The 25839-nt window shown below is 45.5% G+C and overlaps 1 protein-coding gene across 5 annotated transcripts in view; it reads right to left on the bottom strand.

Moving 5' to 3' along the window:
• CTIF (cap binding complex dependent translation initiation factor) overlaps positions 1-25839 on the bottom strand; it is a 233608-nt gene that overhangs the window by 93465 nt on the left and 114304 nt on the right. For all 5 annotated transcript variants that reach the window (XM_054986122.1, XM_054986123.1, XM_054986124.1 and 2 more), the window contains one exon: positions 3110-3186. In XM_054986122.1, coding sequence (XP_054842097.1) covers positions 3110-3186 — 77 coding nt within the window. The remainder of the gene's footprint in view (positions 1-3109; positions 3187-25839) is intronic.

Genomic DNA, 25839 nt, shown 5'->3' with positions numbered 1-25839 from the left:
GGAAACCCGGAGATGACCTCACAGGAGGCTGTGCTGAGGGAGATGAACAGGACACGCCAGCTACAGGCGCCCAACATCACACCTGAGAACAAGAGCAAAGTCTCCTCAAAGAGCGATGGCCTATTCATGAAGAAAGGCCTGCTTGGAGTAGTCAATTTACGAGCAAAGCTGACAAGCCGGATGGTGCAATGAAGGATGAGAACTGAAGAAGATTGGGAAGGGAGACTGTCAAGCCCTTCTCTCTGGTCAGGCAGCCCTGGGCCAACAGGTGCCTGTCAACAGAGCTCAGAGCCCCAAGGAGAGGCAAAATCAAAGAGAGTCCAGTAGCACCTTTAAGACTAACCAACTTTATTGTAGCATAAGCTTTCGAGAATCACAGTTCTCTTCGTCAGATGCATGGAGGGCAAGAAAAAACTGGTCAGATATATAGGTGGAGAGGGGAGGGAGGAGCAGATATGGAGTTTGCTTCTGTTAAGGAAGTCAGTTACTTCTGATAATGAGATAACCATTCATAGTCTCTATTCAATCCCAGCCTGACTGAGTCAAATTTACATATGAATTCCAATTCAGCAGCTTCTCTTTGGATTTTGTTTTTGAAAGGTTTCTGTTGAAGTACAGTGACCTTTAAGTCCTTGATGGAATGTCCTGGTAGATTGAAGTGTTCTCCCACTGGTTTCTGGATGTTGCCATTTTTAATGTCAGATTTGTGTCCATTTATTCTTTTGCGCAGAGGTTGGCTGGTTTGTCCAATGTACAGAGCAGATGGACATTGTTGGCACATGAGGGCATATATCACGTTGGAGGATGAGCAGTTGTAAGAGCCAGAGACAGTGTAGTTGACGCCATTGGGTCCTGTAATTGTATTTCCTGGGTAGATATAAGGGCAGAGCTGGCATCTGGGTCTGTTGCAGGGCCTGGTACCTGTGCTGGTGACTCTGCTAGCAGACAGCATTCTTTTAGCTTATACCCTATTCTTCTTCCAGGGAGCTTCAAACAGTAGGCATAGGGTTGCAACCGGTGGGAGGATAAGGAAGCAGGTATGCACCCCTGTGGTTTTCCTCAAGCATGCACGCTCCCACCTATGAGGTCACGTCCAGTGCAACTGAAAACAATGTCATTGTGCCAGAAGTGTTTCTTTAAGAATCGGCCCTGGCACAGTGCTGTCACTTCTGGTCACTCCAGAAGTGATGTCATCAGCAGGAGCACACACGTGTGGCCACTCCCCTGGCCAGCCTGGCAATGGTGGACAAGCTCCAGGAGGCCTGCCTTCTCCAACTGAACACCAGTGATCGGCGGGCAGAAGCAGGAATCCCCAGGGAATTGCCTGCTGCTTGGGAACCCTAAGTATGTATATATACAGGTAGCCTTGGGTACGCCACTCCTCTCCGCCCGGATCCCCAGCTGTATTTGGGGATAATAATGACACTGACTTTATTAACCACTCTGAGTGGGGCACTAACTGGTCCAGAAGGGCAGTATGTAAGCACACAGTTATTATTATCATGTTATTATTATAATGCCTTGACTCAGGATAAAACAGCTTACATTTAAATTAGGCCACTGGAGTGATGAGCTCCAACAAACAAACAAAAGACCGAGATGTGCTTTTCCTAATTTATATTCATATAGTTGAAGCTGTCAGACAGGACCAATGGGTTCTATCACATCCAGCAAAATGCGAGCGGATTGCATGCACGGCAATACATCTGTGATAACTGGGAGGATCAAAACTTCAATGGATTAATCTGTGGAGTCAATTTTTAAATCAGCAGAGTCAAAAGTTTAAGAGTGCACCAGTTTATATTTTAAAACTACTCTGGAAGTGATGTATTGCTGCAATAGTAAATTTAAAAAAAAAGATTTTAAAAGATGGCTGTTTGCATCAAACCCCAAATGGGGGTTAGGCAAAGTTATATGCCGTGCAGAAGATCTGTGAGCATAGCTGTAAACAGCTCTCCCGACCTTTTATTTATTTTAAATAATTTCTATCCAGCTCTCTATCAAAGATGCATGATGGAGCACAGAGAGAATTTAATAAGAAACTTGCTACAGGAAAGCAGAACTCAATACAGACACTGCATGTACAGTAGGGATCAATTGAAAAAAAAAGTACATTGAACATTACCAATCTTTCATACCAATAAAGTAAAATTAGGAATATTCAACATACTTCCCTCTATTGCTCAAAACCATTTACTTGGCCGGGGGGGGGGCACACCTCCCGAGTGCAGATGCGCTCCCACACTCTGCAGCGGCCTGATTCGGGCCAATTCGGGCCAGATTCAACCCCCCCCCTCTGTGAAGCATGGGAGTGCTCACAGGGAGGCACATGGCTTGCACAATAACGTTGCTTCCCAGAAGTGACGTCATCACACAGGCCGGGAGTGTGCGTGCACAGAGCACATGCACAAGAGGTACTCCTAAAGGTAGGTGCTGGGCCTCCAACCTCTCGCCCAGGGGGTTGGGGGACTTGGCAACCCTAGTTACCTAGGCTATGAACATTGTGAAACGTACTGACTTTTGCCACCACAAACTCTGTAGAGAAGGGCATTTTATTACCCTAAGACATACTGGCATCTGACTTGTGGCATACACCCCAGGAACTATAGTTTTTTTTTCTCAACATGGTCAGAGCAAAGCTTTCCGCAACCAGCAGGTTTGCCAGTTATTGGCTGAAATCCTTGTATAGACTCTTTGGTTCTTTGGAAGTCCAAGTGCTGACACTTGGATTTCCACCTTCAGCTTCTCTCTCTGATCCACTTTTCCAGGCTCTGGCTCTCAACCTTACGTGCCCCATTGTACAAGCACTTCTGTTACACAAAAAGTTGCAAATATTTGGCTGGGGAAGAGGCTCAATGGCTTTCAGTAACGCAATCTGGTTCTCAGCTCCCAGGACTCCAGAGTTTTGGTTACTGGCTGTGCTTTTGCTCACACTGGTTACCAGCCAGCTCCTGACAAGCCCTTATATTTCCATAAATTAAACAGGCAATATTGACCCGGGATTTTCGACTTTAGTGTCATAAAAGTTTGGTGCAGATAATAACACGGAAACCAGTGGATTTTTAAAAAAAGGTACTCAGAAAATACATTTCAGAAATCTTTTCCCTACCTCCGGTCGTTCTTCCTCCTCCTGAATAATTTTTTGGTGTGTGCAATTTCAGCTTCGTTTGGCAATGGATGATAGCCCTGGTACGAAAAGAAAGGAGAAAAGAAAGGCTGTCATTTTTCAGATAGGGGAACCAGTGATCCAATTCTTACAACACAGCAAAGGGCCCTGGAGGTCTTGTACCCCTAAAATGGACTCAGAAAAATCACCTGATTCCCATGCTGAAAACAATGAAAACCGGGGCTCATTTCGAGGGGGAATGCGCAGGAACGCAGTTCCGGCAATTCCCCAAAGAGGTCACATGTCAGGTGGCCCTGCCCACCTGACTCTCGGCCATTTTAGGTTCGTTTAAGCCTGGATTGGGGCTGAAATGGCCTGGATCTGGCCTCTGACAGGTGGTGGATCACTCTCCTGCTCAGCGGTGGCCCGATCCTGACCATTTTGGGCCCCTTTTTGGCCATTTACAGCCCCTTTGGGCCATTTTGGGCCCAATTTCATCTCTGAATGGCCAGGATTGGGTCCAAAACAGCCAGGATAGGTGATGTCAGGGGGTGTGGCATAAGCAAACCAATTATGCCAATGACACTTTTCCGGTGATGTCAAGGGGTGTGGCATATGCTAATGAGTTATGCTAATGAATTCCTCCAGCTCTTTTTCTAAAAAACGACCCCTGATGAAAACTATCTAGAACAAGGTAGTTTTTGTGGTGTGTGGAGTCATTCCATAGTTTGTTGTTTATGCACTTGACACTGACCATTTCCAAACATCCTAAAAAGAGCACCCCGCTCACCGAACACTGTGACTTTTTTTTGGCAGGATTTCTGATGTCTCCATTTCCAAAACGGATGCAGGCAGTTTTACTTTCATTTTCGAGGTGCCACAAAAACTGCCTGCATCCATTTTGGAAATGGAGACATCGGAAATCTCACGAAAAAGCTGACATCATTCGATGAGTGGGGCACTCTTTTTAGGACATGTGGAAACGGCTACTGTTATCCTACAACTGCCTGGACACGTAAAATTCCCATGTAATTGACCCAAAAATTTAGAGCACCCCTATTGTACATCACCAGCTGCAAGAGCTGTCAACATTCTATCAGTTAGTCATTCGAACTCATGACACAACTCATCACATGGCTCAAACTGGATCTTGTGTTGGAATTTTAGTGCCATGGGAGAAGGGAAAGGCACCACATTTACCACGTGACAGAGCCATGATAAAGTCGTGATTCACATGCTCCACCGAGTCAGCATTTATGGTGACGGGGCAACCAGTCTATAGAAACTGAGAACAAGTTATCAGGAAGCGCTGACGTTATCCACCTATCTGTGCACAGAAGGCACTTCTTGTGGAAAAGGAAGAAGGCACGCTTTTATCCCCTTGTCTTTCCCCACCACCCTGGCTCCTCCAGCCTCCAAGCAGGTCCCATTACTTGGGAATGATCTTTCTCGGGGTCAGAAAGTGTCATGGCTCCCTCTGACCGGCCCAGTGGTTCCATCTTGGAGGGCTCAGAGGAAAAGCTTGAGGCCTCCCTGCCAGAACCCGCAAGGGAGACCTCTCCCTGGACCTCTGAGATAGCCACTGGGCCTCCATCAGGCAGGATGCAAATTCGGGCCTATAGTCCCTCAGGAGCTGCTCCCACTCTGCAAGAGGAATGTTGACAGAAAGCCTGGGCTGAGGCAGAACAAAGGAGGCGAAGTGTCCGGCTGGCAGCAAGCAATTCCAGTCTGGACCCAGAAGGGGGCTCCGAGAGGCGTGCTGCTTCACAGGATCCTGACCTGTTTGGGCTGAGCCCGGAGAAGGCTGCACTGCTGGATCAATTGGTCCATAAGGTGCAAGCCCTGCTCTCCAGTTCCCTGCCTTCAGCTCCAGCCTACACTCCCAAGCCTAGTCAGCCAAGCCTGAGTCCTTACTCCAGAGAAGCGTCGGCCTGGCCTGCCTGCAGAGCACAGGGCACCGGTACAGGAGAATTCCACGTTCTGTGTACACAAGACCAGCTCAAACTAAGAGAGCTTCCTTCCAGTTCCTCTACAGTAAAGACACAGAATTCTGCTGAATTATGCAAATTCCTTAAGGAGGATGTTCCAGTAGAGTGGAGAAAGAGGTCTCTGCCTTCTGGACAAGAGAAGATCACTGAGGCCTTCCTCATCTGTGGCCTGGTCAAACAAGAAGAGCTTCCTATTTTCTCTCTCCTCATATCTGACGAAGGCAGCCTTGTCTCTCGAAAGCTCATGCTCTGGGAATCAACTTGGCTTTGCAGTACTACTGGATCAGAATCTTGCACCTCTCTTCTTGTATCACCTAGACTTTAATTTATAGTGGATCAGCTAAAACAGAGCCTCAGTTCTTTGGTTCCTTCTCATTTCCTAGCTCAACCATGCCTGTGGATAGGGTTCCCAGGTGCCTGCCAGTGGGGGCAAACTCCCGGGGATTTGCCACCTTGCCTGCCGAACCACCAGTGATCAGCGGGAAGTGGCAAGCTCCTGGAAGTTGCCTGCCACTGGCAGACACCTCAGGAACTTGGGCCGCACGCACACTCCCAACAGGCGCAGCAATGTCACTTCTGGAAGTGACATCGTCGCATTGGCTGCAGGAGCATTCCTGAGCTTTGTTTGGGACTGATTTAGGTCCCAAACGGGCTGAATTGTCCCCAAACAAAGCACGGGAGTACTCCTGTGACCAGCGTGATGATGTCACTTCCGGAAGTGATATCATTGAGCATGCACCACAGTGCATGCATGCTTGAAGACCTTGTTGCTGGCATGAGGGTTGTCTCCCCTGCCAGGAGGGTATAGGGAGCTGGCAACCCTATCCATGGATAGTATCAGTACATCGAAGCTGGGTCCGTTTCTTGGAAGAAAAGGTGATGGATGTGTGGGGCAAAGCTACTGAGAGCCACTGACGAATTTTTCCCAGACAGCTCCCCTGATCTGGCTAGTTTATTCTAATGCATTCTTTGTCACATGTTCTTCGTTCTGTGAAATGCTTGTCATGCATGACTCCTGAGACTGCAAATTTCGTGAGACACAGAGTTTCTAATCAAATTGAGAGTGCGGTTAGATAAAACCAAGAACGGCGAACTCACAGTTCTGATCTGAGCTCAAGAGATAAAGCCATGGTGTGATTTATCGCTACTCTTGCACCAGTTGTTTGCCTGTAAACAGGGCTCTTTTTCTGGGAAAAGAGGTGGCGGAACTCAGTGGGTTGCCCTCGGAGAAAATGGTCACATGGCCGGTGGCCCCGCCCCCTGATCTCCAGACAGAGGGGAGTTTAGATTGTCCTCCGTGCCGCTCAGTGGTGCGGAGGGCAATCTAAACTCCCCTCTGTCTGGAAATCAGGGGGCGGGGCCACTGGCCATGTGACCATTTTCAAGAGGTTCCAGAACTCCGTCCCACCATGTTCCAGCTGAAAAAAAGCCCTGCCTGTAAAGAAGTACATAATGCATGCTGGAAATGCCTATAGGTACTTTAGCTCCTCCTGCCCAAGCTAGGTCCAAAGCTGTGGAATCTCGTCTATCTTTGTTTATTCTGAGCTCGCTCCAGTTCTGTTTTCAGCTTCCTCAATTAAATCGGCCACTACCACTCTGAGGGCTTGTCTCAGAACGCAATGCCTCTGCCACCTGGCTACCTCGCGGCTCTCATATTCCTTTTTAAACCTTTAATCTCTATTTCAGTTGTCCTTTTCTTGAGGATTCGTAGCTACTCACAGCCACCTCAATAGGCTGAGATCCTTGTTCTCACTTCCTGTGCAAACAAGTAAGCTAATTCCTGAAACTGCATGTTCACATGTTCGCAGGGCTGTGGTAACAACTACACCCTTCACAGCACACGACCAAACCCAAGCATCATATGAAAACAAATGACACTGACGTGCCGTTGGCTTGAATAGACTAATGGTTGGCTATCTATGTGCGTGATAGCTTCAGAGGAGTTAGCCGTATTAGTTTGTAGTAGCAAAATAGTAAAGAGTCCAGTAGCACCTTTAAGACTAACCGACTTATTTGTAGCATAAGTTTTCGAGAACCACAGCTCTCTTCATCAGATTGCATCTGACGAAGTAGTAAAGAGTCCAGTAGCACCTTTAAGACTAACCAACTTTATTGTAGCATATGCTTTCAAGAGCCACAGATCTGATGAAGGGAGCTGTAGTTCTCGAAAGCTTATGCTACAATAAAGTTGGTTAGTCTTAAAGGTGCTACTGGACTCTTTACTACGTGTGTGATAGATCCTCTTCCTCCTACTCCACCTTTCCTCCCAGGAGCACAGAGCAGTGTACGTAGTAATCCAAAGGCAGATTGGCCATTAAGGCCATCGGGACAAGATCTGGTGTGCCCCCCCCATCTTATCCTCACAACAACTCTGCAAAACATGCTAGGCTGAGACATGGCGGCTGTCAACGTCACACTTCCCTTTCTCTTTCATTAAGGAGGCCACTGAAGTTTTCTTACACGCCCAGGGTAATGCCGATTGCCACTTTGGGATCAGGAAGCAATTTCCCCCCTGCTAGTTTGGCTGGGGATCCTGGAGGGTTTTTTGCCATCTTCCGGGCATGGAGCAGCAGTACCGGGTGTGTGAGTGGGGGGGGGAAGTAGTTGTGAATTTCCTGCACTATACAGGGGGTTGGACTAGATGACCCTGGAGGACCCTTCAAACTCTATGATTTTATCAATATACAACAGCAGCACTTTGCTTGGTTTATCAGGCCCCATGGCTACCAAGATCCCTGGCGTGCTCCCCCCACCCCCACCCCCAGGGCACAAGGAGGGAAATGAGCAATCCCCAATTATAGTTAATTAGAATGAGAATTAATGCCCAGCCAATTAGAATTAATGCACAGCCAAGAGGGCTGGACAAAAAAAACAGAAAAGGGAGAAAGCAATCACTAAGACCCATCTTTAGTCTTTTAATGCAACATTTGCAAAAGTAACCCAGTATTTCAGATGCTACCACTGGCAAGGACCAAACCAGACCCTGGGAAATCCATGAAAGAGCATCCCCAACTTTTTTTTTAAGACAGCCTTGTGGGGCCCCCAATTGGGATTGGGGCTGTGGTTAGGGCTGCCATGTCCCCCCCAGTAGGGGCAGGGAATCTCCCACTCCCAGCCTCTGCCTGATGGGAGCATGCTCGCTGGCAGGCATGATGATGTCACTTCCGCTTTGTGCACACAAGGCAATCAACCCTAATAAGGACCAGGTTCCCCCCATCCTGCTGGGATGATAAGGGGACCTGGCCACCCTAGTTGTTGTGCAAGGTGGCAGTGGAAACAATCCTGCCCTGCACCCATGGACTGAAACACTTGCCCCAGGATATTCGTTCAGAAAGATTCGGGAACCGACACAGTCTCTTTTCCTGTGTTTCCTCCCTTCTTCAGCTAACAACATTGCAGAGATGGTTTGGGTGGCGACAACATCCACTGGCAAAACTGAAAAGGCTTCGGAAGAGTTAAACCTGCTCTCGTCCTGCGCTGATCCAAACTGCAAGGCTGTTATATTCCTCACTGGAAAGATCCCGACATCTCATTTTAGAGCATCTCGTCATGTTAGACCCTGAGTTGATCCAACTCCAATGCTTTGGTGTGCTCCAAGAAGAAAACTAGAAGGCTCAACGTGTCAGGTGAGGCGGAAGTTCCTCCATTCCAACTAAAGCAAAAGGCCTGCATTCAGCCACATTATGAAGACTTGAGGGCATTTACATTTTCTTAATGGGGTATGAGGATGTCTGCTGATCTTTCCTTTTCAACAGCAGATCCGCACTGCGCTGTTCTGCCAAAACATGGGAACAAAACATTGGTGAGCCCAACGGGCTACGGTGGAAGGAGGGAATGGATGGAAATCATTGCTCCCTCTCAGGGGTCATTTTGTAGAAAAAGAGCTGGAGGAACTCATTAGCATAACTCATTAGCATATGCCACGTCCTTGACATCACCAGAAGTGTGTCATTAGCATAACTGATTTGCATATGCCACACCCCTTGGCATCACCTATCCTGGCTGTTTTGGACCCAATCCGGGCCATTCAGGGCCAAAATTGGGCCCAAAATGGCAAAAAGGGGCTGAAAATGGCCAAAATGGGGCCCAAAACAGTCAGGACTGGGCCGCTGCTGAGTGGGAGAGTGATCCACCACCTGTCAGAGGCCCGATCTGGGCCATTTTGGCCCCAATCCAGGCTGAAACGGGCCGAAAATGGCTGAGGGTCAGGTGGGCGAGGTCACCTGACATGTGACCTCTTGGGGGAACTGCCAGAACTGCGTTCCTGCACGTTCCCCCTCGAAATGAGCCTTGCTCACTCTTAAGCAAACTTAAGGGTGCTTCACTTTTTTAACTGCACGGTTCGACAGTCTAATGTTGTACAGTGTTGCAGCGGTTAAGGTGTTGGCAGATGCCTTCTCAAAATTTACTGAACATCTTTATACAATAAATCTCCACAACCTTCCCATGGCTTTTTAGAGCTTGGCGCCTGACCCCTAAACAGCTTCCCATGAGTTCTAATTTTCCACTCCAACCCTTCCCAAGACTAAACAAAAAACAACTAATTTTACTCCCGCAAAAGACCAACCAAATGGTAGAACATATATGTAAATATATGTCTAACAGGCTTACATGTATTCCAGTCACAGAATTTAGAGGTTTGGACCGAATTTTCGTATTCCTGGAATATGGACGCTGGCTAGCAGTGCCCAGTTTAGTATATCTTGGAATTTCTGCTTCCCTCACTCTGTTTGGGCCTCAGGGAATGGATGTTATGGTATGTCTCCTTCTCCTTGAGAAGGTTTGAAGCCTGTTAGTTTGTGTAAAGAGCTCTGTGGTTCTTGGAAAAGATTATGCTCTCTAATAATTGCAAGGCATTATTTATTTTCTTAGAACTACAAAGCTGTCCTGACCTCGATAGGCAGTAAAAGTCTTTTATTTATGCAGCGCTGCGCTTTGCAGACTGGCCGTAAAAAGGAAGCTCTGTAAAAACCACTCTTTAGATATCCATAACCATCCATTCTTAGCATTCCCAGGAGACAATCTCTTGCCACAAAGAGTGAATCACCGTTGGAGGGAATCTACTACTCCAAAGAACTATTTGAAAGGGGTTTGGCAAATCGCTGCTTGGAGAATTTCTGGTTACTGACTGTAGTTTTCGTGATTTGGACACACGGGTATCACAAGCCATGGAAAGGGGGTGGGGAAGCCCATGACTCCGAAGAGAAGGAAGGAGGATGGGCGGGGAGCATGAGAGCTTCCAATCTCCAAGCCACAGTTTGGCAATCGGATAGCACGATGCCTGAACCTGACCGGTAGTGGGAACACAATTTTCTCAACCATGTGTTTGTATTGGATAATGCACATCCAGATGTGTATCTACACTAGCGTTTGATTTAACGCAGTGGGCATGAAATTAAAGTTTAGTGGCATGTGGAGTTCTTCCTTTGCCAGAGCTGCTCTGCTTTCACCAATAAACTGGCAAGCAAACAAGACCTGTGTTCGCTGCGTTCCCACTGTGTGTATAAAACATCCCGCAAAGTTACCCCCCGCCCCCGAGCAAGGTAACCCGTGTTTGCTTAAAGCCTGCACTTCACTTAAGAAGCAATCCTAAGCAGGTCTACTCACAAGGTGAGTCTCACTTTATTCAATAAGGCTTACTCCCAGAAAAGTGCTCTCAGACTTGCAATTCCCTGGTCTATTTCAAGACCACCCCCTCTCCGACTAGAGAACATCCTTTAAAAAGGATAGTTGAGGTGAAAGGGCTATGTTTACATTATCAGGTCACAACTGTAATCATTGAAAAAAGCTGTAGCAAAAAGAAATCAATAACAACAACATTCGATTTATATACCACCCTTCAGGACAACTTAACACCCATTCAGAGCAGTTTACAAAGTGTGTGATTATTATCCTCATGACAATCACCCTGTGAGGTGGGTGGGGCTGAGAGAGCTCTGAGAGAGCTGTGACTGACCCAAGGTCACCCAGCTGGCTTCAAGTGGAGGAGTGTGGAATCAAACCCGGCTCTCCAGGTTAGAGTCCCGTGCTCTTAACCACTACACCAAACTGGCTCTTTCTGGAAGGGGCCTTACAGACCATCTAGTCTAACCTCCTGCCCTATACAGAAACAGCCTAGAGCATCCCCGACAATAATAACATAATAACACTTGATTTATATACCGCCTTTCAGGACAACTTAATGCGCACTCAGAGCGGTTTACAAAGTGTGTGATTATTATCCTCATGACAGTCACCCTGTGAGGTGGGTGGGGCTGAGAGAGCTCTGAGAGAGCTGTGACTGACCCAAGATCACCCAGCTGGCTTCAAGCGGAGGAATAGGGAATCAAACCCGGCTCTCCAGATTAGAGTCCTGCTGCTCTTAACCAGTACACCAAACTGGCTAACGTGCACAAGCTGGTACCCAGACTAGGAGCTGAGACTGACCCACAGGCTCTGCAGAGGGACGAACGTCTTTGGAAAAAAAGAGTACAGCATTTGAAGTACACCAATAAACAAATAACTGTTGGAAGTTTATTACAGATCTGGAATACTATACATAGTTCCAGCATACACAGATTTGTGGGTGGTGACCTGGAGTGACAGTTCAAGAGTTTAGGCAGTCCCTGCCTACGTTGCCAAGGTAATTGATTGCAGGTGCCAGACTGTCTGGCTTGACGAACAGCAACAAAAGAGGCTTGCAACAACCACTTGTTCGTTTAGAATGGGGCCTCACGAACAGCTTGTTTGCGAAAAGCAGATTGGGCTGTTCGTGGCTTTTTAAAGTTCCTATTGCTGTTCGTGCCCATCTCTAATCACGAGCCCTGCGTGGCCTTGGTCCCTCATATCTGCAGGATGGCCTCTCTCCCTACGCTCCACCATTGCACCTTCGTTCACCTGAGCAGGACCTTCTGCAGGCACCACCCTGCAAATGAGCGGAATCAACAGCTGACCGCACATGTTTTCTCCGTTGTGGCCCCCACCTTATTGAATGGACTACCTGAAGAGGAAAGGAAAGTTCCCACTCTCCTGGCTTTTCATAAACTAAGCAAAACTGAATTAATTCAGGAGGTTTTTTTTTTACACAGGCAGGAAGGTTGTACTGTAAGGAAATGGTTCAGAGAGATGCTTTGGTTAAGGGTCAGGGGCTGCAGGTTATACTACTGTGTACCCCTTGGGTAGCTTCGGCATCACTGAATGTGCCAAGTCTAATTGCTGATGCTTTGTTTGTTTCTGTATCAGATTCCTGTTAGGACTCAAATTTCTGCAATACATATCCTACGGCATTATTATTGAATGTCTGAGCACCATTAATTGTATTGACTCACACTATGTGATTTGCCTTGAGTCTCGGTGAGAAAGGTGGAATATAAATAACGTCAATACATTTTTAAAAATCACAGGACTCTGCAACCAGTAAGTTCAAGCCTTATTTCATTCACAAGCCAATTGTTCTCCACTTCAGTCTTTCATCTGCATTAGGGGGATAATAATTCTGGCCCACCGTATAGGGTTGCTGTAAGGATTACTTGAGATAATCACAACGGGCTCTGAAAGCAAGTAAGAACTATCCGTTGAACCTTGTTTTTCTTTTTTGTAAGTGGATAACGTGAACTGTTGCTATATGCCAATAAAGGCTAACTTGAACTAGAACTTGAACCAAGAACTATCATCAAATGAACACAATTCACCGAATCTTAAAGCAATCTTAATCTTAACATGCCCTGACCTGGATAGCTCAGGCAAGATCTAGGAAGCTAAGAAGGGTCAGCCTTGGTTAGTAACTGTGGGGATAATAATAACACTAACTTGTTCATGGCTCTGGGTGGGGCACTAATCTGTCTGGAAGAGTGGTATATAAGCACAGTTGTTGTTGTTGTTATTAAATTGGATGGGAGACCTCCAAAGAAGACCAGGGTTGCAGAGGCCGGCAATGGCGAATCATCTCTGTTAGTCTCTTGTCTTGAAAGCCCAGCAGGGGGTCGTCGTAAATCAGCTATGACTTGACGGCACTTCCCACAACCACCAATCGTAACATCCAACAGCTCCCTACCTCTCAAAAAATGAGACTAAATGAGACTAGAATGTCCATCACCCGAAGAAAATGCTTTGCCGATTGATCCTTCCTTTTGCAATCGAACGCTGAAGAGTACAACCCGTTTTCCAGTATAATTCTCCTGGACAGACCCATGCGCATTCTCTAGGACTTAGCCTTTAAAACCCTAGTTAGTCTTTAAGAAGCAACAAGACCCCTGGTTGCTTTGGCAGAAAAACGCCAGCAAGGCCCGGGAACTGATTCAGTGTACTACATCGAAAACGCAAAACAAAGGGAGTCAGCCTGCCCCCTGCCTGCTTTTTATTCACTGCTGAAAATCAGGAATATTTGAACTATTCTGATTAGGCATTTCCCCCTGTATTTCAGGGCTGCTTCATGCTGCGATCCATTTTATTATTTACATGGAAATTATTGCCTGTGAATAACGTGCGGTGACGGAGAGCATGCCTAACATATAGATTTAGACTGATTCACAATTCGTTATCGCTCCCCAGAGAACATGGGGGATTTACAAGGGCAGTGATCCTTAATAGCAGATTTCACAGGACCTCGCCTTGCTGTATCTCCCAGGATTCTCTGGAGGAAACCATGACAGGTAAACTGGTATAAAACTGATGTATGTCTATAGGGCAGGTTTGCCCTGGGGAAATGACCAGATCCCGCACTCGAGTGAAATTTATACTGACAGGTACATATGTCTAAAGAGAAATCTACATAGCATGACCGAGCTTGGGCGATGCAGAGACACGGACATTTTCCAGCTACGCAGATGGGTACCATGATGGGGCTGTGCCAACTGGATTCTCAGCCGCTGGGGTCACCAAGGCAGGGGACCAGCTTTGACCTCCCCATGGACTGGTGTCCCCTGAAGGCACCCCTTTCCTTCTCCACTACAAAAGAAAGGTTACCATTCATTCCTAAGGGGAAAATGACTTCGGTTAAACCTGCCTTCCACCTCTGAACTAGAGTGCCCCTGGGCGCATGGAATGGAGCATGCAGGGTGATGCATTCTACGGGGAGACTGGCCTGTCCCCCTTTGATTGCCATCTTCCAACAGCAAGTGAAGACTTCCGTTGGTTTTGTCCGGCATTCCCTCATGATCCTTCCCTTCCTACCCTGTTCTTAACAACAACATATGATTTATATACCACCCTTCAGGACAACTTCATACCCACTCAGAGCAGTTTACAAAGTGTGCCATTATTATCCCCACAACAACAATCACCTTGTGAGGTGGGTGGGTCTGAGAGAGCTCTGAGAGAGCTGTGACTGACCCAAGGTCACCCAGCTGGCTTCAAGCGGAGGAGTGAGGAATCAAACCTGGTTCTCCAGATTAGAGTCTTGCCGCTCTTAATCATTACACCAAACTGGCTCTCTAGAATTGCTGATGCTCTGTTTCAGCATTTCTTCAATGCTGTATTAGATTTTTGCTAATGCTCTTTGTTATTATTCTCAGAACAATCACCCTGTGTGGTGGGTGGGGCTGAGAGAGCTCTGAGAGAGCTGTGACTGACCCAAGGTCACCCAGCTGGCTTCAAGCGGAGGAGTGGGGAATCAAACCTGGTTCTCCAGATTAGAGTCTTGCCACTACACCAAGCTGGATCTCTTGACTTTTATTGCACTGTATGTGTATTTTAGCTTGGTTTTAACAGGTTTAATGATGCATTTTTGTTTGGTTTTAATGGTTTCTAAAGTATGTTTTTATTACGTATGTTTGTTAGCCCCTTTGGTGGCCTGATGAGGGCGGAAAAGTGGGGTCTAAATTCTGTAAATAAATAAATAGTAAATCATTTGTGCACACACACACGCACACAATGTCATAATGAGGGTAGGGTTATAATGATAGTTCCCTATGTCCTGTCCACCCCCCACCCCAGTCTAATAGTGGTTGCCTTAGGCATACATTGGCATGATGCATTAACAGTCCGATGCATCCGATGAAGGGAACACTGATGGAGAAAAACATTGGACTCTGGTTTTATTCTGAATTTTGCTACTCCCTCATAAGCATGTGCATTTAATAATGTGGAATCAGTATGTTAAAGAATCAAGAAACATACCTACAGTCACTCCCTTGCTTTGCAGGAAGGAATTTAAAAAATGCAGTGGACATAACAAATGATGAAAAACCTTCATACGCAAACGGTGCAATCCTATGACTTCAATGAGCTTAGACTGGAGCAACTCGCCAAAGGATTGCACTGAAATGGTGGTTCTGCAGAAGGGACAGACTTGACCTTATCTGGATCCTGAACTGGGGCGGGGGGTCCTTCACTGGCTCTCCTCAAGTGTGTGAGATCCCTATCAACCATCTCGCCCATATAAAAGACCCACTCCCAAGGGGTGGGGGCTCATCACGTGGAATAACATCTAAAAGACCCACTAGAACCTGCGTTTCCCTGGTTACTAGGCTGTAAGGACTGTGGTGAAGTGGGAGAGTGGGAGCCAGGAAAGAGAAGCTATTTTTACTGCCATTCCTGTACTGGAATGCAGCCGTGGAGAGTATTTGCAGCCCTAGAGCTCAGCCAGCCCCTCGTGTCCTCAATGAACAGGGCAGGGTCGAGCAACCTTGTTTTGCCCCGGCGGCTGCTCCGGGGAAAGTCCGTCTGATGAACCAGAAGCCTGAAGCTGAATTGGCAAATTCTCTTTTGCACAAACTTGAAACGCTGCAATTTCTTCGAGGATCACTTTCTCTTACTTATGGGATTCTCCAGTACTCAACAAGAGGGCCTCGGAAAGATACTAGCCTTGTGAAACATGTTGATACAATAACAGTCAATTGGTAGAGTTTCAGCATCTCTTTTTACAGTTTTGGAATTCTCCACTGCGGAATGTTCTGCTCCCTCCTCAAAGCTTCAGTAAATAACAATATTCAAGTTGGGTAGCTGTGTCAGTCTGTCTGTAGCAGTAGAAAAGATCAGGAGTCCAGTAGCATCTATAAGACTAACAAAATTTGTGGTAGGGTAGGAGCTCTCAGCTCACTTCTTCAGATACTAGATACTGAACTCACGAAAGCTCATACCCTGCCACAATTTTTGTTAGTCTTATAGGTGCTACTGGAGGGCACCGGGCCGGGGGGGGGGGGGAGGAAACCATCAGAGCTGAAGCGACGACACAAACCCACTGTAATTTCAGCATAGATAAAAAGTAAAGCACCGAGTTGTTACTGACTCATGGGGGGATGTCGCATCATGATGTTTTCTTGGCAGACTTCTTGTTACAGAGTAGTTTGCCATTACCCTTGCTCTCAGCATACACCTGGTTAAAAAGAAGAAAGATGTACGTCCCTCTAACACATCAGCGTACACAGGGGCGCATTTTATACCTGCTCCTTTTTGCAACATCTGACAGCACTCCTCCGTGTTTCACAGCAAGGAAAGAAGGAACACATTCAGAATTCGAACCTATGGGAACTCTGCCGCTGCATAAAAGCAATTCATATTTGACTTGTCTGGTAAGCACAAGCAATCGTGACCACCACCACCACCCCATCACCTTTCTTCACTCATTAGTTAAATCTCTGGTAGCCCAATCGTTATGGTGCGTGGTCTTTAAAAGTGGGACGGAGGGTGAATCCATGTGACCTCTACCACCCCCGAATGCACAGTCCGGCGCCCTGCACAAGATTTAGCCACGCTTCTCCTCTTCTTGCTTGCCCCTGGACCGCCGCCTCCGCCTCCGCCTGTACCCAAACTGCAGAGGTTGCATAACCTACTTTAGGAAGCGTATAAATAACTCACAAAAGAAAATCCCCTTTTGTTGCAAGAACCAGGCAGTCAATGCAAAATCGGAGACAATCTGATTTAGGAAATCCAGAGTATTTTTCCCATGTTACGGCGGGGAATGGAACAATACCTCACGAGTGGATGTGACCGTAATTGTTTTAGCTGATGTTATTTTAGTTTTGTTTAGGTTTATTGCTTATTTGTAAGCATTTCCTGGACCGGGGTCATGTTTAAAAACAGACTAACGTATCAAGGTGCCCAGTCTGCAAAGCGGGAAAATAAACGTAGCCAGCAAACTAGTAGGTGGATCAAAATATGTGGAGCCATCAAGGAAGATGATTGGGAAGCAGGAAAGGAAAGAGACAAATCTGAAGAGACTACATGAAAAGTAGTTTCAGGAGCACGTCCACATGGCGACATCTTGCTATGTCAATTCAGCCCTGGGCCGTTCGTGGGAACAGTCTCTTAAAGGTGGCAGCGGAAGTCCTTTTCTCCAGGGATAGTTTATTCTGTGAATATATCTCAAAGAATTTGGAAGCAGGTACAAAATTCAGCACTCCAAGAATCTGGGAGAGTTTTGAAGGGGAAAAAAAAGGCAAGTTTCTAGTCCTGTACATCGTGAAGATAAAAGATGTGTGGGTAAAATTTGACCATGGCCGTTTTCACACGTCTTACCGGCTCCGGTACGTTGTGCAAAGCTCCTGCAAGGACAGCGTCTTCCTGGCACGATTTCCCGGTTCTCACACAAAATTGCACCAGGAAGACGATGTCCTTGTGGGAGCTTTGCACGATGTACCGGAGCCGGTAAGACGTGTGAAAACGGCCAATGTCACAGATGCCTGCAGGCCAGAAGAGGATCATAGTAACAGCAGGCGGCCCTCTGTATTCTCACTTTAAGGGTCAAATCACGACTGAACTATACGGTCCCTTCAAATACCAAGAAGGCAATGAGCAGCACATACCTTTTCCAGCTAGCTGCTTCAGAGCATGAATGACATCACTGTAAAGGAACGTGTTCTAACAGAGAACAGCTGACCTTGGCTGTTGGAGAGGGTTGTCAATAAAAATGGGTGGGCTGGTCTAACTTAGCAAGTGGGCCTATATAGACTTCTAACCAAAAAGGCTTGTGACATACCATGATTTTTTCATTTTACTTTATCTCTCTGTCCAAGGATTTAAAGTACCCCTAGACCCCCGTACTCCTGATCTTTCTTTGCTCGTTTGAATCTCCCTAAAACTGACCATTGCTGTCCTTTGAGTCTGTACAATGTGGGCTGCCCGAAGAAAATATTTCTGAAATTAGAATGTCTTTGATGGTTGCGGTGGGGACAAGAATGACAATGACGTCAGCCCTTCTCCTAACCCCAAAGCGTGATGCTACTCCATTTCCGCTCCTGGGTGTGTCTTTAGCTTCTCAGTTTATCTACCAGAGTCTCTGGCATGGGAGGGTAACCTCTCCAACACCCACCCAATATGCCTCTCGCCCAGCTGTGACATCCTCTCCATCAAATCAAGCCAATAAAACGGAGCTTTTCCTACAGCAAAGGAAAATCTCCCACTGGATACGGAAAGCTGGAGGTTAATATAAATTCTGTGGGCTTGAAAAGGGAAATGGAGCCACATTCAAAGACTTGATGGCGAACCGCATTCCCTTTGTCTGGCAAAAAGCTAGCTTCATGGGCTGAGTTATTGAGGAAGTTCGGCAAGGGTTATATTTGTTCCAGATGCACATTTCCCTTAACCACTTGAAGTGGCGCTTCCCAGAGAGGATTTCATTCTCCATACTTGGCTTTTCATTTTCATTTATACAATACCGGAACAAATAAGCTTAATCTTGCTTCTTCGTCAGTTTGTATCTGGGAGGGGCGGGGGGACATGAAGGAAAGAGAATAAAAGGCACCACGTACACAGTGAACTTCAAAAACCAGAATTTTCAGAGGGAGGAGATGACAGAAAAGAAACTGAAAAGATTTCAAGAACAAGCCAATAAAAAGGAGGGGGAGAAGGGAGAGCCCAGTAAAAGGATGCTGAAAGGGAAGTGGTTTTTATCTAGGGGTACGGACAATAAGGGAAGATCAGTCATTGTTTATTTTAATAATTTCAGGACTGCTTTATTAATATATTCACATTGCTTAGAAATTTTGTGGCTTAAAAATCAGCAATTGTTATTGTGTAAGAAGGGCAGTTACTCAATTGTCTTTCCTCTAACATCTTCACAACAAAAAGGGCAAGAGATGTACTTTAAAAAAAGAAAGCTAGGAATTCAGAGGAACTAGAAGATTGTTATAAAGTGAGCACACAATCGAATTTTTTTTTAAAAGCCCCCCCCCCAGCCCTCTACTGGTGGAGGGGATGGCTACCTCAGGGGCCAAGGTAATGCAACCGGTGTTGATAGGAACTGGATTTTCAAAAATATGCACCTTCCCATCCAGACAGTAGCTAATGTGCTTACCATGTGTTATTTCCAGAAAGACTACCAAACCAGGATGAGAAAAAACTTGCCAAAGCCTGGAAAGTAGGCAATTAGCAGCTAGCTGTTATCCATACAGACACAGCCATGCATAGTTTCCCAACAGCTGCTGCAGCTGCCAATATTCTGCAGTGGCAACAGGACTTCCCCATGGCAGGTTTTCTCACCCCAATCTGCAAGCAGTTGCAATTCCCCATCCTCTGAACCATTGGGACTTTAAAAGTTTTTTTTAAAAAATCAGCAATTAAACATTGTAATATCAATATAACACTACAACAAAAAATGCAATAGGTTGGATGGTGTTAAAAGAAATGGGTGTGCCACAACACCTGATTGTGTTGCTGCGCAGCCTGGACAAAAGGCTACTGTTAAGACAGAATATGGGGAAACAGAATGGTTACCGATTGGCAAAGGTTTCAGACAAGGATGTCTATTACCTCCTTTCTGTTCAACCTATAAGCAGTACCAGTACAGAGAGAATCACAAGAGTCAATAGCCAAAAGGTATATTGCGACATACTAAAGAGCCCCGTGGCACAGAGTGGTAAGCTGCAGTACTGCAGTCCAAGCTCTGCTCATGACCTGGGTTCGATCCCGGCAGAAGCCGGGTTCAGGTAGCCGGCTCAAGGTTGACTCAGCCTTCCATCCTTCCGAGGTCGGTAAAATGAGTAACCAGTTTCCTGGGGGTAAAGTGTAGATGACTGGGGAAGGCAATGGCAAACCACCCTGTAAAAAGTCTGCCAAGAAAATGTCATGATGTGACATCTCCCCCATGGGTCAGTAAAGACTCGGTGCTTGCACAGGGGACTACCTTTACCTTTAACTAAACAATTAATCAATTTTCCAATATAAATGTAATCAATATTTGTAATCAATATTTTTTATACACACAAACTGCCTTCAATATATATTATTACACGCAAACTTCCCACCACAATGGCTGTACAAAAAGTGCTACTGCATACATAAACATAAAGTCCTACGAACAATCTAAATGCTAATAAGGTAAGATAAGGCATATTCAGCAGCAATTCAAAACATAAAGTTCGTAGGAGAAAGGCCTATAAGCAGAACCTATCATAAGGAAAGCAGGATTAGATTTAGGTGAGGGTGGAGTGAAAATTGATGGAAGGAAAATTAGCAATTTGAGATAAGCAAGTGACACCACATTACTTGTAGAAAATAATGAAGTCTTGAAATGGCTACTGATTAAGGCTAAAGGAGAAAGCACCAAAGCAGGATTACAGCTGAATATCAAGAAGACAAAAGTAATGACCACAAAGAAACTATACAATTTTAAGGCTGGCAGTGAAGAAATTGAAATTGTTCAGGATATCTGTTCCTCAACCAAATGGGAGACTGCAACCAAGAACTCAGAAGGAGACAGAGACTTGAAAGGGAACATGAAGGAACTAGAAAAGATCCTTAAGTATACGGATGTTTCTCTGGGGACCAAGATCAAGATAATTCATACTACGGTGGTCCCCATTATTAAGTATAGATGTGAAGGTTGGACAACGAAGAAAGCTGAAAGAAAAAAAATTATTAAATTGAAATGTGGTCAGGGCTGGATCTAGGGTTGCCGGCACCCATGGCAACCCAAGTCCAGCCCATCATGCATGCATGCAGCATGCATGCTCCCGGAGATGCGTGATGACATCACTTCTGTGATGTCATCACGTAGGGCGGAGTGTGCCACCCGTGCGGCAAGCCGGGTGTCCTGGCGCCTGCCCCGCAGGACAGGGGGCATATGGTAAGCCGCCCGCCACCTGTCCTGCAGGGCAGGTGAAAGGCAGCGCGGGGGCTGGGAGGCCGCCCATGTTGCCACCCGCATGCTCCCGGCAGCTCGCGTCATCGTCAAGGGCAGACTACCCCCCTGCCCGCCCTTGATCCAGCCCTGAATGTGGTGCTGGAGGAGAGTTTTACAGATAAAGCAGACAGACAAAAAAGACAAATAAGCGGGTTCTAGATCACATCAAGCCTGAATTCTCCCGAGAAGCTAAAGTGACAAAACTGAGGCTATCATACTTTGGTCTTAAGAAGACAAGACTCTCTGGAAAAGTCAATAATGCTAGGGAAGGTGGAAGATCCAACAGGAGATAGTTTGGCTCAATAAAGGAAGCCACAGCCTCCAGTTTGTAAGATATGTGCAAGGCTGTTAATGATTGAACATTTTGGAGATCGTTAATTCATAAGCTTGCCTTAAGTCAGAAGCGACTTGATGGCAGATAACATATACAAACAGGGGGGAAAGTTTACCTATCTTCCCCCCTGCTGTGCTAGTTTCTATTAGGTTTTAGCACAGGGGAACACTCCAAAACGTGATTCTCCCGCAGTCTGGTGCAGTCCATCTACCTCCTCAGACCTCTAATTTCCACCGCAAATGCCTTTTGCCCGCGTCGGTTTTGAATTATACTTGTTTGTGCAGGAGACCAAACAACGGCTCTTTGCCGGCTGACGCCGTGCCACCTGTGATCTGCTAAAATGTTGCAAAGGGATGCCAAAGAGCATTTCACTCAATGCATGTACTGCCACGCACAACCTGAGAACTTTAGATATTGAGACATTTATACGCTATGCCATCTCCTGGATTCCGAGGTGTACCTTACAGACTGCCCAAGACTTCATTGGCACCCCTACCAAGGCCGAATTAACCCATGGCTGGGCCCTTAGACTTTCAGTTATTTTGAGCGCCCTCCAGCACTTCAATCTTTCATCCCACTACAGCTGACAGCCTGACTCTGGTACGATAGATACTAGACCACAGTACATAAACCCTATATTCATTTTGAGGGTTTCCTGAAGAATTCTATTCACAATTTTTGAAATATTTTTATTGCTTGAATAGCACTCTTCAGGAAAGCACATTTTGGGGGTACAATTGTTCAATTCTGTAATAAAATGTTTATTATTTATTACATTTTTAAATATTTTTATTGTTTTTTAAAATGTTTATTATTTATTGAATACAATTTAATAAAATTTTTATTATTTATTAAAATATACAAGTTATGGATAATTGTTTTAATATAAGAGACAATTTGTTTCACCTCAATAAGGAAGCGGATAATTATTTTATTAATGGAGATTATATAAGAGAATGAATTAATTGTAATTTATGTGGGGGTGTGCCTCAGCAAAAAGAATTGATGGGCCCCTAGTCCCTGCGGGGCCCCGAGGCATCGGTTTAGTCAGCCATATGAATAATACAGTCCTGCCCCCTACCAAGACTGCACCCTGCAAGAGGCTTTTTTGGACTGCTTGCACAATTGGGCCAGTCCTTAGGGTTGCCATCCTCCAGGTGGGGCCTAGAGATTGCCCAGAATTACGATTAATTTCCAGATGACAGAGAAAATGCTTGCTGTATGGCATTAGTCTGCACTGAGGTCCCTCCCCTGCCCTAACTCTCAAACCTTCACTCTCCTGGCCTTCCACAAACTATGCAAAACTGAATAATTCAAAAGGGCTTTTTACACAGATAGGAGGGCTGTATTGTAGGGAGATGTTCTCAAAGAGATGCTTTTCTAATGAGTTAGGGACCATAGAATAGAGATGGGCACGAACCAAAATATGAACCAAAATTCGTGACGAACCAGGCCAGTTCGTTAACCAGCAGTTCATCAGATCCCATTTCTGACGAACCACCACGAACTTTAGGCTGGTTCGTTTGGTTTTTCAGTTCATCACTGCAGACAGCCTGGCGCCGATCAATCAGTTTCCTAGGCAACAGGGGATGGACTTCCTGCAGACCTTCTGCTGACCCGGACGTGGTGATTTGCTGGACCAGAAGTGACACTTTCACGAACCAAAACAAACTGATTCGTGAACTGGGGCAGGTTCGTGAAAGTTCATAGTTTGTGAAACATGATGAACCATGAACCACATGGTTCGGTATTTTTTCTGGTTCGTGCCCATCTCTACCATAGACTTCACCACTATGTTGCCTTATGTCCCATTTATTGCTTTAAGTATGACCCTACTGGGTAGTTCTATGTTGTCTAATGTCAGTCCTAGAATTGCTTATGCTCTGTTTCAGCATTTCTTCAACTTTGTATCAGATTTTTGCTAATGTTATATCTTTGTAAACTTATCCTATGGTATTGTTTATTGAAATGCCCTTGATACTGACTGTGCTAATCTCACTCTATGTAATCCACCAATAAATGCAGACTATAAATGACATAAAATAAATAAATAAAGCCCAGTGTTGGCAACTCTACCAGCCCTGTGCTTGCGAACAACTTCCTAGAAATCACCACCCAAACAAAAGCTTGAAGAGAGGAAGGGAAGGAAACGCCGGATGCTTCCCAGAAGAAAAACTATTCCAATGGACTTTAAAATGAATGTGATTAGACTAATTGGGGAACTCCTCTCTTTCGTGTCTAAGATGGTATGCTGCCATGATTAATGAAAAGAATTTCTAGTAGAAATGCTGCATTTCCTAAGATGAAAACGTCTTCGATAGGCATCTTGAGTGTAGGATTGATTCAGCACAACAGCAACTGTCAAAAGCAACAAAACATAAGTGACAATTATACACACAAGAGTCCAGTAGCACCTTTAAGACTAACCAACTTTACTGTAGCATAAGCTTTCGAGAACCACAGATGCATCTGATGAAGAGAGCTGTGGTTCTCGAAAGCTTATGCTACAGTAAAGTTGGTTAAGTCTTAAAGGTGCTACTGAACTCTTTTCTATTTTGCAACTGCAGACTAACACGGCTAACTCCTCTGGAATTATACACACAGTATATCAAATAGTAAAATGCACACACATCCCAAACTAGCAGACAGATCACACACAGATTTAGTCAGAATTCAGTACCAATGAGTCAGACTTTGGAATTAAATGTACACAGGACTGCAATCAAAGAGCTAGTCACTGAATAAAAGTTTTAACTGGAGGGAAGGGAGCGCTTTCTTTCTTTCTTTCTTTCTTTCTTTCTTTCTTTCTTTCTTTCTTTCTTTCTTTCTTTCTTTCTTTCTTTCCTTCCCTCCTCCCTCCCTCCCTCTTCTGACCTATGGGTCTTAAGTAGCATTCATCAAACATAACTGAAAATATGAGGAAGAAAGGAAGAATTCAGGCCAGAGAGGGTTAATATGTAAACGACAAAAAGGCTGATTTCTTATAAGTTGCCTGAATTCTCATGGCCTGAACTAAACATTTCGCTAGAATGAGTAAATGGTCTACTCTTAAGTCTGCTAGTAGTTAGGAGCTGTTCCTGCTAGCCACACAGGATAGGACTCGAAACAATGGATTTAACTACAGGAGGGAAGGTACCGGCTGGACATTAGGAAAAGCTTCTTCATGTTAAGAGTAATCCAGCGGTGGAATCGGCTGCCTACGGGTGTGGTGGGTCGCCCCTCACTGGCAGTCTTCAAGGAGTGGCTGGATGAATACTTGTTGGGGATTCTTTAGGTTGTTCCTGCATCGGGCAGGACTCCATGGTCTAGACCCCTTCCAACTCCATGATTCTGTTTCATTACCTTTTTATCCTGCCTTTCTTCCAAGGAATTCAAAGAGGGTGTCCATGGCTTTTCTCTCCCTGTTTTTCATTACAACTCGCCTGTGAGGTAGGCTGGGCTGAGAGAGTACAATTGGGCCATGGCCTCCGAGTGAGCTTCATAGCTAAATTGGTACAGTAACACACCGAGCACAAAGTAGCTTAACAGTATAAAAAACATGCCATTGCATATGGGAAATTCTGGGAGATTTGGAGAGTAGAGCCTGGGGAAGGCAGGGTTTGGAGAAGGGATGGACCTCAGTGGGGTATAATGCCACAGAGTTCACCCTCCAAAGCAGCCATCTTCTGCAGGGGAATTGATATTTGTTGTCTGGAGATCAGTTCTAATTCTAGGAGATCTTCAGGCCCCACCTGGAGGTTGGTAACCATGTTTAAAATGAACATAAGACCAACACCTCAATATAGATACTTCTCCGAGATACAGAAGGAAGATACTTTTTTAAAAAAAAACTGTCATTCATTTCAAGGTGGAGAGGACATCTTCATTTTGTTTCCGTCTTACTATAGTAGCATACTGGGTACAAAGTAGCTTAACAGTATAAAGAAGCATACCAGTGCACATGAATAAAATCAGCTCTGACTTTTACTGAGGCTAACATGTGCCAGGCCACTGCCGAGATAATTTTCCGGCCACTGCTTTCCAGTAGTATTCAACTCTGAACCTAGTTTCTTAAATACATTCAAGTCTTACCTTTAAAAAAAATTCCACTGTCTCAGCAGACCAAATAAGCTGGTCAGATACTATTCTGTTCTGGTAGAAGTTCTGAAGCAGGGAGAATTTGAGAACAAGTAACTTCTCCAACAGCACTGGGGAGAAAAGCTGTATTGATTGATTCCTGCCGTGCCACACGGAAGGATTCCGGAAATCTTCGCATTTGGGCTTAACTCTCCCAGCCCAAAGCCTTAGTAAATTACACTTGAAGTAATTTCATGATAGTAAAAAGAAGATACCACCCTGTACAGTATGCATATATTTTTAAAAAGCTAAGACG

The sequence above is a fragment of the Eublepharis macularius genome, chromosome 8 (genome assembly GCF_028583425.1).
Source record: "Eublepharis macularius isolate TG4126 chromosome 8, MPM_Emac_v1.0, whole genome shotgun sequence".
Lineage (NCBI taxonomy): Eukaryota > Metazoa > Chordata > Lepidosauria > Squamata > Eublepharidae > Eublepharis > Eublepharis macularius.
Note: the sequence above shows the minus strand (reverse complement) of the source record. Positions and strands in the feature narration are given on the sequence as shown.